The sequence below is a fragment of the Plecotus auritus genome (genome assembly GCF_963455305.1).
Source record: "Plecotus auritus genome assembly, chromosome: 4".
NCBI lineage: Eukaryota > Metazoa > Chordata > Mammalia > Chiroptera > Vespertilionidae > Plecotus > Plecotus auritus.
The window spans coordinates 50,179,379-50,197,229 of NC_137775.1; the positions used below are offsets into that span (position 1 = coordinate 50,179,379).

The 17,851-nt window shown below is 34.0% G+C and overlaps 1 protein-coding gene across 2 annotated transcripts in view; it reads right to left on the minus strand.

The window, feature by feature from the left end:
* Positions 1-1,846: 1,846 nt before the first annotated feature.
* Positions 1,847-17,851, minus strand: part of FUT9 (fucosyltransferase 9) — a 175,037-nt gene continuing 159,032 nt past the window's right edge. For both annotated transcript variants that reach the window (XM_080666686.1, XM_080666687.1), the window contains one exon: positions 1,847-14,413. In XM_080666686.1, coding sequence (XP_080522812.1) covers positions 13,326-14,405 — 1,080 coding nt within the window. In that variant the 5' untranslated portion in view covers positions 14,406-14,413 and the 3' untranslated portion in view covers positions 1,847-13,325. The remainder of the gene's footprint in view (positions 14,414-17,851) is intronic.

Here is a 17,851-nt window from a genome sequence, read left to right on the forward strand (position 1 = left end):
AACAAAAGCAATATATTTTTAGGATAAAATAGCTTAATAGAGACTGGAGGGACTGAAGAAAAGATGTTTAGGAAAATGTTTGTGTTACTTTTAAAGTAAAAGCTAAGAGTCATTGAGTGCTTACTATTTCAAGTGCTACTATAAATCTTTCATGTGCATTATGTCATTTAATCTTCACAACAATCTTATGAGTAAGGTGTTATTATTCTTGTATTTTATGGCTGAAAACTGAGGTGATTCAAAGTGAAATAACCTCGCCAAGGCCACAGAATTGGCAGTGAGAGATCTGATAGTTGAATGTGAGCAGTTTTGCTCCAGAATCGACACTGCAAACATCAAATCACAGGGCATCTCTTCAGCTAAAGTAAAAGACATTGGAATTGGACATGAAGATGGATAAGATGTTTTGATGCTAGTTTCCTTTTTTTTAATGATTTAGTTCTAGAGAGACATATTTTGTGGTTTTGCTCATGCTGCACATCTGCTTACAAATTTTTAATGACTTTCCATCATGCTTCAGTATAAACCATTTCAAATCAATCAGCCTAGACTACATTTATCAGTTTGAGTGTCAAGCTCTCCATATTCTAATCTTTTTATTTTCAACACCCTAATGCCTTATGTAACATTATTATTAATTATTGTACTATTAAAATCACCCATGTTTATTCAGTGTATTCTGCCTCTAAGACTTTGTTCATATCCTCGTTGAAAGGCCTATCCACATAGCTTCTCATCTTGCCTATCTGAATTCTTTCTTCAAGAATATTTCAGAACTTCTTCCATGAAAATACAGATCACCTTACCTGCTATCTTGACCTTTGAACCCTCTGAAATCTATTTGACATATAGAATATATTTTGTATCATTATGGATGTGACTCTGAGTGTAATCTTAAGGATGCCCAAAGTTCACTGGGCAAAGAAACAGCCTGGGTTCTGGATGGATGTGGGAGCTATCACAGAAGTGCAAATATGATGAAATATTACAAGGGAGCAAACAAGACCTTAGAAATATTGGTAGAAGCCAACTTTAAGAAGTGTATATGACTTGCTACTAAATGAGGAAATAACCTTTACAAAGTTATTGCTTTAGTCCAGGTAAAAAATGGTGAAGGCCTCGTTGATAAGAGGCAATGGCAGTAGGCTGGAAGAAAGGGGACATATTTGAGAGATATTTCATGGTCAAGTGGATGTGCAGAAAAGGAAGAGAAATAATTAAGAATGATTTCTAAGCTTTTAGGCAACATAATTTGCAACAGGTTAAGTAAAAAATAGAGGAGAATATGGTGCTGAAAGCCCCACACAGTGAGCTATCCAAGGCAAGGAGTCTACAGGAAGTTAGATGATAGTAAGTACCTGGAAATTCAAGGCTTGTGGCTGTAGAAGGATGTCCATAATAGATACATACACAATGGGACCCTAGCCTGTTGAAAATCGTTGAGTTTATAGCCCTGAATAAAAACAATTAGGAGAATATGTAGAGTCGTAAATTGAGGATGCACCATGAGGCATCTTTTAAGCTAGATCAAGGCTGAATGAAGAGAGTTGGATAGATTCTCCTATTCCTCCCTGTCACACATACAAATTGAAATCATTAATAGATCTAAGCAGGTCCAAGTCCATTATAATAATGCAAGATTAAGAAAACAAACTAGTGTAGGATAGTTTATATATTTTTACTGTTATCTTTTAATTTGGTATTTGTACTAAATGTGTAATATATAAAATATAATTTTTTAAATTTCAATTTAGTATATATAGGGAATCTAGATTTTCATGTAACTGAAAATGAATCTTCTTGAGTGAGTGATTTTTAATGTAAGCATTACAAATAACCAGCACTATTTTGCACATTGAAATTGAATTCTTTTATTTTAAATATTCACAGTACAGAAATTCATTAGGCCTGAACAGAACATCATTATTTATACATTCAAGGAATAATTCCAGTGGTAAATCACTGAAGTACTTACATTAAATATAAGAAATATGATTGGAAAGATTTCTTCTTACACATATAGGCTCAAATCCTTTACACATTTATTTCTGCCTTGGGATCTTAGCATAGATGCTGAAATCACCAATAATTATTGAACAAAAATTTCACAAAATTATAACAATCATACCATATATTTATTTATAGTCCTAGAAAGACATCAATGGACAGGAACGTACATTTTGATGTTTTTAAGGGAAGAAAATTTCAAATAACATCTGCAGTATAATTTGTGGAAAACACAAGTTATCCAAATAGCTGAATTTATAGATTCCCTATGGCATTTTGCCTTTCATGGCTTATTAAAATATTGGCTTAGCTGACATGTTTTATGTTATTTACAGGTTGAATCTATGACGGGACATTATGATAGCAAATTAAGAGCCAAGATCAGTTTTGTTGTATGTCATACACATACAACATCGTGTTGATGATGCTGGGCTGATTACTCATCATTTGGATTAATGCTTTACTCCAGGATGTAGGGAAATTCTGTTGCATGATTTTCACTTGGAGTAGTAGCTAGAGTCAACTTTTATTATCATTATATTAACTGTTGAAATTGAACTTGAGTGAACCAAACTTCTGTAAATAAATAAATAAATGTATAAATAGGATCCCAACTGCTTTAATAACATAGCAATGAAATTACCTTCCGGCAGTGTAAATGTTTATATTGGTGTTTTAAGTCACCAAGTGCTATGTTCTAGACATAACATAACATGATGAGTGACTTATTTCATTGGGGTGGTGGTCATTGGTTCATAATATTATCCATTTGGAAGTAAGCCCTTTCAAAAACACAAGTATATTTTCTGAAGAAGAAAACAAAACAAACACCAAAAGGAAACTTCACTGAATAATTCCTATTTCTAAAGACTACTGCAAATTGTTAGCATGTAGAGGCTTGGTCTCTGCAGCCAAAATTCATATTTTCTATGCAAATTGTTTTTCTTAATTACCTAAGTCACTGAGAAAAAGATTGAGTTTACCTTTTCCCTCTTCTACCAGTTACACTGATTGGCTGTCCACACTACTGGGATGTCCTACATTATTACTCAAATTAGTGTTGTGCAAACCTGACCTCAAGTTACCCCCACCCTGGCAGTAGTACTGATTTTGGCAGTGTAAAAAAAAAAAGACATACCATTTTTGATTGTAGAAAAAGCTGCCAGAATATTGTGTTCATAGATTTGAACTATTAACATGATTTTTCCCACATCTTCATGCTTATTATAGTAAGTTGCTATACAGTAAATTATATCATTTGCCAATAAATGATTTTATTTGTTGTATTTTATTGCCACTAGAAAAACCAAGAAGAAAATTTGGGGAAGGGGCAAATTTACAATATGCTGTGACATTAGAAAAAAAGCAAAGCAGCTTTGTCTATTGGCTCATTAGCACTAAGAATACCATTTTCACTTTACTAAAGTTTAAAAAGGATTTTTGAAAGGACATAAATCATGCACATGGATTGAGACATGCCTGCGTGTGAGTTGGCAGTGTAGATTCCCCCAAAGTTGCATGATTCGTCAACAGCATGCATCCCCCCCACCCCCCACAATATAGCACAACCTTAATATCATATAATTTCTAACACATTTTATTTCAAACATGCACTGGCTACTAAAATAAGATTTAAAGAAAAGCTGATGTTTGATATAAAATAATCATGTTTTTTTTTTCAAGTGTGGAAAAATACTCTACAAAAAAATAAGTAGAAAAGTGATTTCTGATCAATGGGTGATTTTATCTATAAAAATTCAAATGATCAATTAGTGTGCTTACAACAACCTTATGGGTTTGAATCACAGTAATAACACATACAGAACATTAATAGCATTAAACAACTGTTAGCACAATGCAATTAAATCCTTATCAGAAATAACATGAACTTATAAACTGTACATTTGGCATTTAGATTTCAGGGTATTTTAAAGATTCTGCTTAAATACAATAATACAGTAGTGCAAAATCACATTACATTAATGAAACATACAATTACCACCCAAATAGTTTATGGATTACTGACCCTTACATTCACAGATTGGCTAGAATTGGCACATTTTGTTTCTTCATAATAGTTTTGAGCTTCCTGACTTAAGTACATTGTTTTATTCAGTCATACTTAAACTACATAAAAAGGTATAGGCATGTGTGTGTCTGTATGTGTGTTCTTGAAGAAATGAGATAAGAGGAAACATGTAAAGTCCCCATTCTTCATTTGCAAAACCTCCATTGCAGCTTTCTTCTTTGGCAGCTCTTCAATTAGAGCTCCTAAAAAAATTGCGTGGCAACTTCTTTCTCTCCCTTCTTACAGCTTCCAGGGAAGTGACATAGCCACATGGAAGAGAGAAGGAAGAAAAGAAAAAAAAATTCTAGAATATATGGCAGCCATGCTTGGTGCCAGGCTAATTAACCCAGAATGTCTAACTAATCAATTAAAATTTATTAAGAGCTTCTTGGGGGATTTTAAAGTGAAGTTCACCACATCCCATTGACAGATGAGAAATCGGTAGCTCAGAAAAGCTAGTGAATTATACAATAGATTGTGCAAACTAGAACGTGGGTTCCGATCTTTAGTTTACTGTTCCCTTTCTTCTTTCTCGTCACCACTTTTCTCCTTCCTGCCGTGTTGTGTACTTGAATCCACCTTTAGACTTTTAGCTTTCTACTTTTGCCCTTTAAAACCTCTATGATTCATATGTGTTCTGCAGTTTCAGAATAAGCCCTATTATTCCAATGAAGATGATTACGCTCAATAATTTCATCCAAATATTTTTGACCACTTGCATTTCCAATAAACATTCCTGCTTACCTTTATCTTAGACCTGATTTATAAAAATGTTATTTTATATTGTCACAATTACTTCACTAACCCTGACTCCTACCAAACCCAACCTTTTAAACAAAAGAAAATGAGAAAGAAATAAAAAAAAACCCAGATGAATATAAATATTGTTTTTGAAGGTTGACATCATGCTGATAGCTCTAGAGATTTACATTTTTATTTAAGAGTGAAAAAGATACCATTATTTTCACTACTTTTTTTCTATCTCCATTTCCAATGCCTCATGGCCTGTCAATCTTTAGGGTGAGAGCTCTCATTGATTTGAATGTATAAAATCTATGTGCTGAAAGGTTTTTCTTTTTGTTAGCAAACTCCTGATTTCAATTATCGTAGACTTTGTCCTTTGATTCATTATTTTAAAGTAATTTATAAAATATTTGAGATAGGTCATTTGTGTTCTAAGAAAGTGAACTGCTCTTAGTTTTACATAGACAACCAGATATGCTTGATTTGTTCAAGGGCTCTCAAAAAGAAAACCAGTATGTGAAAGGCCTGATCTAATTACAGTCTCTGGAGACACATATCCTGCCCTACATGGTAGTGAACTCTGCTCTGGCAATTTCGCCTTAGATGAGGATGATATCTTCAGGATTGTCTCACCCAAAGGACTGAAGATAGCTAATGAAGCTAAACAGAAATCTGGGGATGCCCTCTGATTGCTGGCACATATTTCTTGCATAATGAGTAGTACTAGGTTGTTCATTTACTTTGGGTACCATTTATGCCGAGCCTGCTTTTCTATCTCCTACACCCTCATTAATGAAAATTAAATGCAGCCATGTGTCTAAAGAATCACTGTAGTTAACATACCTTTTTGTAGAAGTCACTCTTAAAAATTTTCAGAGAAATCTTTCATTTGTTTTTCACAATGGAAGTTCAACAAGCTCTAATTTAACATACTTTACATTTATACTAGTACAACTACTTTCAACAATCTGGTTGCCAGAGAACTCAGAAAAATAATTCGAATTTTGAAGTTTTCTAATGTTGTAGCTGAAATAAACATTCCTAATATTCTTTAAAGTAAGAGCTAACTTAAAAAATACTATTTTGAATATCATTGATTTTTGCACACATGAATAGAAAACATTTTTAAGCTTGCTTTTTTGTTTTATTACAGTACTGTTTAGAACTTGTGCACATGAATAGTTGAGATTATTCATGTAAAAATTCTACTTATTATGCAATTAACAATTAGAATAGTCTTAATCACAGTTTGGCTAAGAATTATTTTATTTCTGCACCACTAAGATAATATATTTGTTTATTGAATTTATACACTATCATTTAAAAAGTAACTTTTAGCATTCTTTTAAATTTAGGAAAAGTAGATGAAGACTTGATTCTGTATTCTAACTTATATAGTTCATTAGTCTGGGGTTAAACTAGTGGACCAGTTGAAGTGATGGATTAAGTCAAGTTATTGAATATTTCTAGGCCTCTTTCCTTAACAGATAATGATTTCTGAGAATCTTCCTGCTATTGAATTCTGTGACTTGAGCTATACTACTGATCATACCCTAAATTGACTGTTAGATTACTGATTGCTTGTAACAGTGAGGAAAAATTAGGTCTGCTTGGGTTCCAATTATTTTAAGAAATGGTGTATTTGCTTAGTAATGTTTATGTACAACCAACTCACTGCCAGCTCCTGCACCCCTTCAATTACTTAGTAATTACAAAATATGTAAATGCACACATTTCTGCACTATTTTTGTTTCTCTTCTCCTGAAGATTATTCCTTTGGTTTATTTAAATTTGCAATGATACTTATAAGCTCTCTGCTTAACAATTTCAGAATTTTAGAACTGAAATTTTGGAACTAGATTTGGAATCCTCACAATGACTTTTATTATAGTAAATGATACTAATTAAACATGTTATCTAGTCACGTAAGTGTCATTTCATCCGTCCTCACACATACACACACACACACACACACAAAAAAAAAAAAAAAAAAAAAAAAACATCAAGAAGATGCTACCTCCACATTACAGATGCAAAATCTGAGGCTAAGAGAAGTCAAGTAACTGACTTACAGTTAGTGAGTGGCAGACTTTGGATTCAATCCTAAATTTATGGTCATAAATCTGGGTGCTATGCCATGTTGCTATATCCCAATTGCAAATTACTTTTCCACCCATCAAGCCAGGACTCTGGGACATGGTAAAGAGGTCTCTTAAACACACACAGAGGAGACTCAGATGAGCATAGAAGTTTATGGCTGTAAAAGATTCTGGTAATTGGATAGTGGATCCAGTCTTTTATGTTATAAAATACAAACATAAAGTTAGAGCCTAAAAAGACAATGAGATATATTCTTTCAAGTTATATAAGCTTTTCTGTTCCTAATAATTTCTCCAGGTCACAAATTACACAAGTCTTTTATGCAGACTGGTGATTCCCAGAGGCCGTCTCACATTCATATCACCTGTGGAGCTTTTACAACTGCTCACCACTGGGGCTTACCTCAAACCACTTGGGGTTTGGGCATCAACAATTTTAAATCCTCTCTAGTTGATTCAGATGTTCATCCAAGCTTGAGATGTACTGCTACATATACACCACTCAGATTTAAAAGAACTGGAGACTATAAATAACTTGATCCACATCAAGAGATTAATCAGTACTATGCTTGGGCATGAAATTATTAGGTGTCGAGAAATGTCTAGGGCTCCTGAGTAGGGAAATATTTAGTGACATATTCAGAAAGAGAACACATGAAACAAAGAAAGGCCATAGCTCATATCAATTGAGAAATAGAATACTTTCCATTTAATTGATAGCTAAGATGCAGACCTCAAGGCTGACAGCACATCAGACCTATCTGGGGAGATTTTTAAAATATAGATTCCAACTCAGATCTCAGACCCAGAGAATTAGAAACTGTGTACTATTAACACTCTTTCAAATGATTCTTGTGCAGCTGATACAGAAAGTCCCAAAGACATATGTGTGTTTGAGAACTGCTGGCTTAGGATGGGTCATAAACTATATAGCATGGGACAAAACAACAAGAACAACAACAACAAAACACATACAAAGAACATACTAGGAAATGTATTAAAACATGTTTTGTATTTTTTAAAATTATTTGAAGATATTCCAATTACATGAAGAGGGCCCATAAATCAGTATTGTGCATAAGCACCTTTGGTGATTGTAGGAACCAGGTTTTCTGGAACAGTAACAAAAGGCAGCTGATGTTGAGAATTTCTTTTAAAAAATATTTTCACACTAAGTCAAATGAGTAAATATATTAATCACAAGTTTAAAAATAACTAAGTTGTCTAGATGCATTTAATTAGGTTTAAATCATGTTCCCTATTTTGTTGTCATCTGGAGTTTGACTATCTGCCTTTACTGGCTCCCAGGCATTTTGTATCAATGAAATTTTTTGGATTATTATAATAAAAATGTGGATGGTAGAGAAAAATCTAAAATATTTTAAAACAATGCCAAATATATGATTGGTTTTCTGCAGACAATTAAGGTCTCAGTGAGTAGTGAGTGCATGAATTGTAAAGGACTTAGGTAGAGAAATAAGGGGAAGAAGGTGTTAAAGGAGGAAGATTAGCTAATTGATCACTTGCTATGGTCCAAGCACTGGACTAGGTTCTTTCCACATAGTAGTTTACCTGATCAGTTTCATACTTTAAATATCTATTCAGAGAAATAAAAGGAAAGTCAGCTTGGAGTAGTTAGCTCCAAAAAATTATTTTGAGATGGTCATTGAGATTTCACTTGCAAATACATGAATTTATTAGTTTAGATTTTAGATGAGAGAAGTAGTGCCAGACGGAACCTTAAAAACAGCAAAGTCCAGAGAGGTTCGTTGGCTTTCTCAAAATTACAATCTGTTGAACCAATAACTCAGCCTAGCATTATTCATATATCGAGATATCAGGCTATCATTTATGTTCTGTTAACTGCTCTACATAACGCTTATGGATATGGATGCATTCAATATGAATTACTGAGAGGGAGAGCACTTCGGATAGTACTAGAGCTTATCATTTGCAAAATGCTACAAAATCTCTAGATGAGAGATATACAGAAAAAAACCACACACACACACACACACACACACACACACCAAAAAACGTCTTAACCAATGTTTACAATACAAAGGACTGCGGTTAGGGAGAAAATAAACTATTTTCTGGTATAGAGTCTGGTAATAAATAATGTGCCCATCACAGTGCTTGCACTTTAAATTAGCCTTAAATACTAATTGTCTTTCCTATTAAAAACAGTTGGTATGTTGACATTTGAATAGAGTGTTTACATGTTTCAAATCCTTGATAACCTTTCTGAAATGTTACTTCTTTTGGGGTCTTGGAATGCTGCAAAACTGGAAGGACAAAAAAATGCCTTCCTTTGCATCCAGCAGCACATAGACTGATGAAAAATGTAAAATATCATCTCTACCTGACATCAATAAGCTGGAACTGTTATCACATTAAAAATATTGTTCATGAATACAATGTTTTTATTCCTTCAACAGTATTTGTTGAGATCCTCCTCTATGTTAGGAACTGTCCTTTCTTTTAGATTCTGAAGTTTATTATATTTAGCAGCTTGATTATAATTAATTTATTAAGAAGTTTATCTAAATGATATAGTGTTCAAGGGAATTCAAAGATATATTTAAGCACAAAGTCATAATGGAAGAATCTAAACTTGTTTTAGTAATATTAATTCATACAAAGACATTTTCTAGGTAGATTATCTTAAGACTCATGGAATCTAATTTGAAAATAGGCTAAGCAGAAAGATTTCAATAATATTGTTTCCTATTCTTTCCATATTTAACTTCCAATTGGAGGCAGGACTTTAAAGGCTCAGCAAATAGTTCCTAAATAGTCTGTCACTTTAAACCTCAAATACTCTGAGCTTTCTAAGCCCTCACAATAGAAAACATTTCAGGACATTCTAGGACTATCAGGATTTATTTGGTAAATATATAAAAATTGTAAGCTGATACTGATTTTCCAGTAAGATGATTTTTACCAGTTTCTACTTCATATTTTCAAATTTATGGCTGTCATAAAATATGATTGCCATGTCTTTTTTTCAGAGTGTAATACTGCTTGATATAGAGAATTCATTATATATTCTTACTAATAAGGCCTATAAAAATTAATATATGCTTTTACTAGTAAGGCCTATAATAATTAATATTTAAATAATCATAGCATTCAAGGTAATAGATTTTTGATATTTTGAAATACAATTTTTTAAATGGTAGATTCTTTTTTTTATGTCCACAATTTATCCCCTGGCATAATTGCTTTTATAATCATCAGCAGCAAGCCAATTTTATCAAATCCATATCATTTACCATGAGATATCCTTAAACAGAATTTTGCTGTCTGCAGGATTTACAAAGCAGTGGCTGAGGACCATACATCATCTTAAGGATTGCATTTTACTTAAAATGTAATGACAGCCCAAGTCTTTTTACTGAAGCTCAACTCCTAAAATATTTAAACCAGAAAGAATGCTAACAAGTTCAATGTTTTATTTACTTATACTTTTTCAAAAGTCAAAGTGCTTACACATAGAATGTATCATTCTATAGGCCCTAATGATACCATGTAGACATTCACATTTTTTAGGAATTGAGACATATTTCTATGATAAAATGAAAATAATATGAATAGGAGCATAGGATTAAGAAATACAGGCTCTTCAATTCTAACCATGGCTATGTCACTATCTGTGGTGAGTGTGTGCATTTTTAAATAATATATTTTTATTGAAGAGAGAGGGAGAGAGAGATAGAAACATCAATGATGAGAAAGAATCATCGATCAGCTGCCTCTTGCATGCCCCACACTGGGACCCAGGAATCGAGCCCACAACCTGAGCATATGCCCCAACCTTGGGAATAGAACCACGACCTCCTAGCTCATAGGTCGAAGCTCAACCACTGAGCCACACCTGCTGGGCATGTGTATGCATATGTCTTGAATAAATATTATCTCTGTATCTAGTTAACACATAGGTAGAATAAAGGGATTACTTTGTAAACATTGTTATAATTCCTTCCAGCCCTAAAACTCACAGATCAATGGATCCAGAACTGAAGGGTCTAATTGACTCATTTATTTTGGCACTTCAAATTCAGAAAACTTGTTCTCAGACTTGGTAATGGGTTTTCAAAATAGAGATGTTCTAGTTAATCAATTAGTATTATTGCCTTGGCTTGGGTCATATTATCAGCATGTGATTATAGTCACAGTCTAAGAATGAATCCAAATTCATAGTTGACAATATAGGAAATGTGCGCAGGTTTCTCATTTTATTAAAATCATGGGCATCTACCACAGCAAATGTGGCTTGTCATGATTTTTCAGCTTTTGAAGAAAGTAGGTACTTTCTAAACTTGCTTGTAATAAATTCTTTCTGTCCCTATTCTTTTCATAGGTCAAAAAGATAACAAAGTAAATATAAATGAATGAACATGACTGTTTTAACATGACAAAATAAATGTGGGTGGAAATCTTTCCTTATTTAGGAGGGAAACCATACAGACACACTATTTCTTGAGCCAGTGTGGTTAGAAGAGATTCTGTGGAGGAAATCTCCATTGGGTCACACAAGTAAACAAATCTGCAGCTCAGAAACAATTGGGGAAATTTGCTTTCCTATTTTCATTAAATCAGCAGTGATCCAGGTAAACTCCATTGAGAATCTGAGGAAGGTTTTCTGTATTTCTCCACTTAATTATAAGCTACTTCAAGACAGTGATAGTTTTGTTCATCTTTATCCCTGCTTGTGGCATTGCCTGACACAGCATGCCTATTCAATCAGGGGTAAAGAAATTATTCTGAGGATCAAACAATCCTCCATCAACACAGGACTCTTCCTCTGCTCAGATTCTTCTAGTGCTCTAGAGAGCTCGTTCCCTCCCATGGCAGTCCTATTAGAATTAGTCACACATAGAATCAAACAGATCTCATCAGAAAATTCTAAGTCTTTTGAGTTTTTGCCATGAATGGAATAAAGTTCTTTTGGGAACTACTTTTCTTGAAGAATCCTTAGCATCCAACTTTTCTCATCTGCTCTTCTATGCTTATATCTAGCTAGCCCTTAACCTAAGGGTGGAGAAATGCTGTACAGCAATTCAGTTCACAAGTGAATTCTCCAAGAACTTAGTGTAATGACAAACTTATTTTGGCTTGGTAAAGCCCCGAGGGCCTTACCATGTGCTATAGCATAAAAAATTACTGAAATGTACAACATCATCACCAGTGAGTACCTCTAGGCTAGAACTGTCACTTCATTGAAACTAATAAAATTTTCCCATGATGTTCAATGCCATTTATTTATTCATTTAATAAATATGCATTGAGATATATTTTTTATTTTTTTTCGCTTTTTTATTTTCTTTTTCTACAAACCCTTGTATCAAGGTGAGATCTTATAAAACCTCATTATGTTTCAAATCTTATATTTAACTCCTTGATGTTAATTTTATTTAGGTTCTTTTAAATGATAGGACAAAAGTTTGTCAAATGTTATGTTTATTTATTTGTCTATATGCTAAAATAAACTTTTAAATAGTGGGGCTAGATAAAAATATTTTAAATTGGTATGTTATTAAAATTGTACATCTATGTGCCATTTAGAAATGTGATGCAATCTATACATATCCTTTTGTTATTTGAAGAAATTATTTTTATTATAATAATGTGTTATCAGGATAAAAAAGAGAACTGTCTTAGATTTTCTTAAGTGTTATTAGGATTATTTCCTAGATACTAAAAATCCCCCAAAATACATATTTAAAAATACTTCAATAATTTAACTTAAGATCATGAGAATAGTAGTTGCATTTGCAAATCAGCTTAATGAAAGTATATGGGAAATCTAATAGTTTTCTGACAGTTGGGCTTCACTATGTTTCTTCTTCACGACAATGAACATTTTTGCCTTCACAAACATAGTAAACAGGTAAAAATAGATCAAAAAGAGACAGTTACACACTTTGTTCAACTCAGAAGTCAGAGAGGTTAGAATTCAATTACAAATACTTTTCATATGTTATATTATGCAAACTTGGAACTAGAGATTATAATATTTAGTGAAAATATTTCATGTTTTAAGATGTGCATTTTCATTTTCCAAATAGGTTAAACAGATGATCAATATACAAACAGTAATTGTACCACAAACTTACATTACCGACAACTACAAAAAATGTGAAAAAACAATGTTTATAAAGGATAGTGAAGAATAAATTATTTTTCAATGCACATAATTAGGTATATACAGGATAATTTAAATCCAAATGGAGTGATTGCTAGTGCTGAACTCTTAAAAATCTTCATCAAAATATACGTTACCCGAGAGTGATCAAAATAAATTGTGACAGAAAAGCAGAATGTCTCATTACGCTTTTCATTCTCTAAATGTCTATGATATTTCATGGAAGAATTTGCCAGGTGTGCTAATGTTGGAAACTCTAATGCCAAAACCACTTCTCTAAATTACCAACAGACTTATATTCTCGATGCCTTTTCACATGATCACAAGCCAAGCATGCGTGTGACTCCCAAAACCGTGGGAGATTTACTGTGAAATCTCTCCTCCAGTTAAAGTAACTAAGGTACAACTTATTGTTTTTGTCAACTTCCTTCAGATACTTCGCTAGCTCACTTGGAGAGTTATAATCTTCCACATGAATGAATGAGTCTGCTGGAATATAATTCTCATAGTTTTCCCTAGATGGGCCCAGAACAATAGGTACTGAGCCAGCCAGAAGAGCATTGTAGAGCTTTTCTGTGATGTAATCTTTGTGGATTGAGTTTTCGAAGGAAAGATAAAATTTACAAGTAGATATGGTAGGAATCAAATTTTTATTATTCACATACTCTCCAAATGCTTGCCCATAGGTATGGATTTCAATGCTTTTGCTTAGCTCATTGTAATACTTGACCCTGGCGTGCTCAGGGTTCCAGTTACTTACAACCCAGCACACTAACTTCTCTTTGCTTGGCACTTCAAACACGAAGGGGTTTGTGCTCACCGTCAATACGCCATAAGGCACTTGGATATCTGAGTCGCGGCGGTAAGTCAGAGTGAGATTGAATAGGTGCTCAATGCCATTCTTCTGGGGCGTGTGAGTTGGTGATTCCAAATTCATCCAGATCCATTTCTGGAAGGGTGGCCGAGCTTGCTGAGGTAAATTCGTCAGATCCCAACTGATGTCTCGGTGATGGATCAGAACCGCGTGAGATTTGTTGTAAAGAGAACGGTCTGTTGTGAGATGGCATCCTTGGATGTTGAACATTGCTTGGCAGGAGGTAAGGTCAAAGGTCTGCCCAAAGGGCCACACCCAAATCAGAATAGTAGTTTCATTAAAGTAATCAGTTTTGGTGGTGAAGAAATTTTTCATTTTCAGCACTGAGCTGGTTGACTCCATTGGACTGAAGATCCAGCTGTTGGTGGGCTTGATGTAAATGAGGAGACATGCCATAAAGAAGCCCAGAATAAAGCAGACAATTAAAAATGGGCGGAGAATTCCTTTGGATGTTGATGTCATAATTTTTTCTGTGAAACAGAAAGAGAAAGAGGGGTAGGTAGGGGTAAGGAATGAAGAATTAATCATAAACATAACTTGACATAGACATGTTGCAAATCCTAAAATACATTTAATCACAGAATCAACTGAATTTCCCTTTTCAGTGTTATTAAACCACTGAGAGAAATAGAGCTTTCATTTTAGAAAAAAACCCACAAAAAAACCTGCTTTTAAAAGGAAGTTTCCCCTAAGTGTTACAAACGAGTCAGAATTTGATAGACATGTACCAGGTATCTTCAAGCCAGTTAATTTATTTTTTAAATGTCATCCTTACCTGCTATATTTTTATTTGCTTGCTGAACACTGCACAACAGACTGTCATCACGAAAGCTATGGCTAAAAGTTTTAATATTTGGAAACCAGACCAGACTTGTGAAAATTTCCCAGGTGATATAATCATTTATTTGCTAGGGTACTTTTTGAGATTGCAGTATAACTTTGCAGTTCAGATGAAATTCAGTAAAAAATAAAAAACAACATTTAAAAGGAAAAAGTTATGTTTTTGTATTTTTTGGTATAAGTTTATATTCACTGTTAAAAATGCAACAGGATTGGCATCCTGTAGAAAATGGCAGCTCTTAATCTGATATCTGTTTTTGTTCGTTTTTATTTTGTTTTTTAGTAAGTGCACTAATGCAAAAATTGGGTAAATAAAAACACCTCATTATTTAACTTAAAAAATTTGTTCTTACCCTTTTTATTGTTTGCATTTAATAATTTCTTACTATACCCAATATCTACGAGGATGTGATAATCAAAGGCCCTATTGGCATTAGAACATTCCCACTTATGTGGTATGGGCCACTCAAAATAGTTTTTCGTAGCATTAAAATGATATTATTATGGAGGGGCCTAAGCAAAATAAGCTAGTCAGAGAAAGACAAGTATCACATGATATCACTTATATGTGGAATCTAATGAACAAAATAAATTGATGAACAAAGAAGACCCAGAGACATTGAAGCAAACAACAGACTGATGTATTTCAGAGGGAAAATGGGGGCAGGGGAAGAGATGAACCAATGAACTTATATGCATATATGCACAGCCTATGGACAGACAACAGTGCAGGGAAGACATGGGAGGCTATGGGAGGAGAGTGAAAGGGGTCAATGCGGGGGAAGGGAACATCTGTAATACTTTCAACAATAAAAGTAAATTTTAAAATAATAAATGAATTATCAAAAGGAAAGAATTAAATTTCATGGAGAATAGTATTGATCTTATGAATATTAGCAGATTGCAGTTAAAAAGGTGAATAAAGGCTTTTAATTTTTTAAATAGAATTATGGTCAAGAATTTTCCTCTTTGCCATTGATGGCTCCTTATGAATAAAACACAAAGATAAAATATGTTTACAAAACTGTCTCAGAAACTCATTATTCTTCTTAACAAAATGATATGGTCTTTCAATTTCAAATTCTTTAAAATATTTTAAAATCTTGATAAAAACTAGTGTAGAAACATTAGTTGTTTACTTAAAGAAAAAGGGAGAAATTGTTCTTATTTAAATACCTAAATTTATGTGAACATTTTTAAAAAATCCTGTTTTGTTATATAGTTTTCTTAAAACCTATGATATTTTCTATATGGCAAAGCTTGATTTTGTGAGTCCAAAGATTCTGGATATTTTATCCTAGACACACCACTAGAAGAGAATTATTGGAATCAGAGACTGAGACTTACTGTCAGAATTAGCTTCATACCTATGAAGTCATTAACAAAGGAAAACAAAAGAGTATATTCTAAATATATCAGGACCTATTAATTAACCATCAAGTGACAGGGAAAATCAGAATGAATACGAAGGAAATCTCAGCTCTTTAGAACTAAATGACATTGATGGTACTACTTGTCAAGTTTTGTAATATGTAGTTAAAACAGTATTTATAAGAATATGTATAGATTTGCACAGTTCTCAGGAAATTAATTAACAAATTGGTCACTCAACAAGCTGTACTCAACAATGGTACAAAGAAATAAGAAATAAAGAATTAAGGTGTGGCTAGAAATCATTGAAATTGAGAGCAGAGATTTGAGAGAATTAATAACCCATATAACTATGTGAGATGAGGAATGTTAACTAAACTTATTGTGGTAATAATTTCACAATATATACATATTTTAAGTTATTTGTTGTACAACTTAAACTAATACTATTTTATATGTCAATTATAATTTCATAAAACTGGAAAAATATTAAGGTAAGCTTTAGGTAAGTATAATAATCAAAAAGAGAAAAATAAAATTAAATATCTAAAAAGAGTAAATAATATTGGTTTATCATAAAAAAACTAAAAATGACTATTTGGAGGGAAAAAAAGATGGCGGTTGGCAGGACGGAGGTGAGGGAGAGGAAGTGAGTGAGTGAGGGTATGAAAGGAGAGCGTGTGGATGTGCATGGTGTGTGTGTGAGTGAGTGAGGGAAAGTTAAATCTCTCAGGAGCAGCAGGGGCTGGAAGACAGGCTCTCCTTGACAAGGAGAGACTACCACTGCTGTGGGCACTCTCCGGATGGTGGGACTCCAGCACAGAGCCCACGCCATCTTGAAGGGGAGAACGGCCTTTTTTAGGAACTCATCAACACCACCAACCAGACAGGCCTTGGAACTGCCCCACGACCCAGCAGCCACTCCAGCCAAAATCTTGCTACCCCACCCGCAGACCCGTGGACCCTGGGACCTCCACCTCCAGAGGAGCACCGCTCGGCAGCACAAGACACCCATGAAAAACACACATGGTGTCAAAACAAGCCAAAGGAAAATCATTTGGGCAAAAAATGAAAAAGGATTCCAAGTCAAATTTATAGAAAAGATTCCTTTATTAACTTTTGGTTGAGAATATGTTTGTATATTTTCAGAAAACACCTCCAAGACCATGTGGATTCCTGCAACAGAGAGGAATTGACAGAACTGCTCCAGCCATGAAGACAGAAGAGAAACAGTCCAGAGATGGAAGATGCTGACGACGCCTTGCCATACTAGCCGTCAGCAGCTGTGCATTGCTGCAGGTTGCCCAGGACCAAACCAGAGAGGGTCGGACCTGCATTACCACCATTTGTCCACCATCCAGAACTGAAATATCATTGCTGACATGTACACACAATGAACTGTGTGACATTGAAATTGGGACTCAAAAGAACTGTTGGCCCAGAAAGAAACTCACTATAGACTGATTCATTTGCCTCCCACATAACCATTATTGCTTGTCTCATTTTTGGTTCTTTTAAGTGTGTTTCTAGTATCACATGATCTCACTCATCTAGGGGAAATAATGAACAACATAAGCTGATGAACAAAAACAGACCCGGAGACAGGGAAGCATCGATCAGACTGTCAAACCTCAGAGGGAAGGTAGGGGAGGGTGGGGGTTAGGGGGAGAAATCAACCAAAGGACTTGTATGCATGC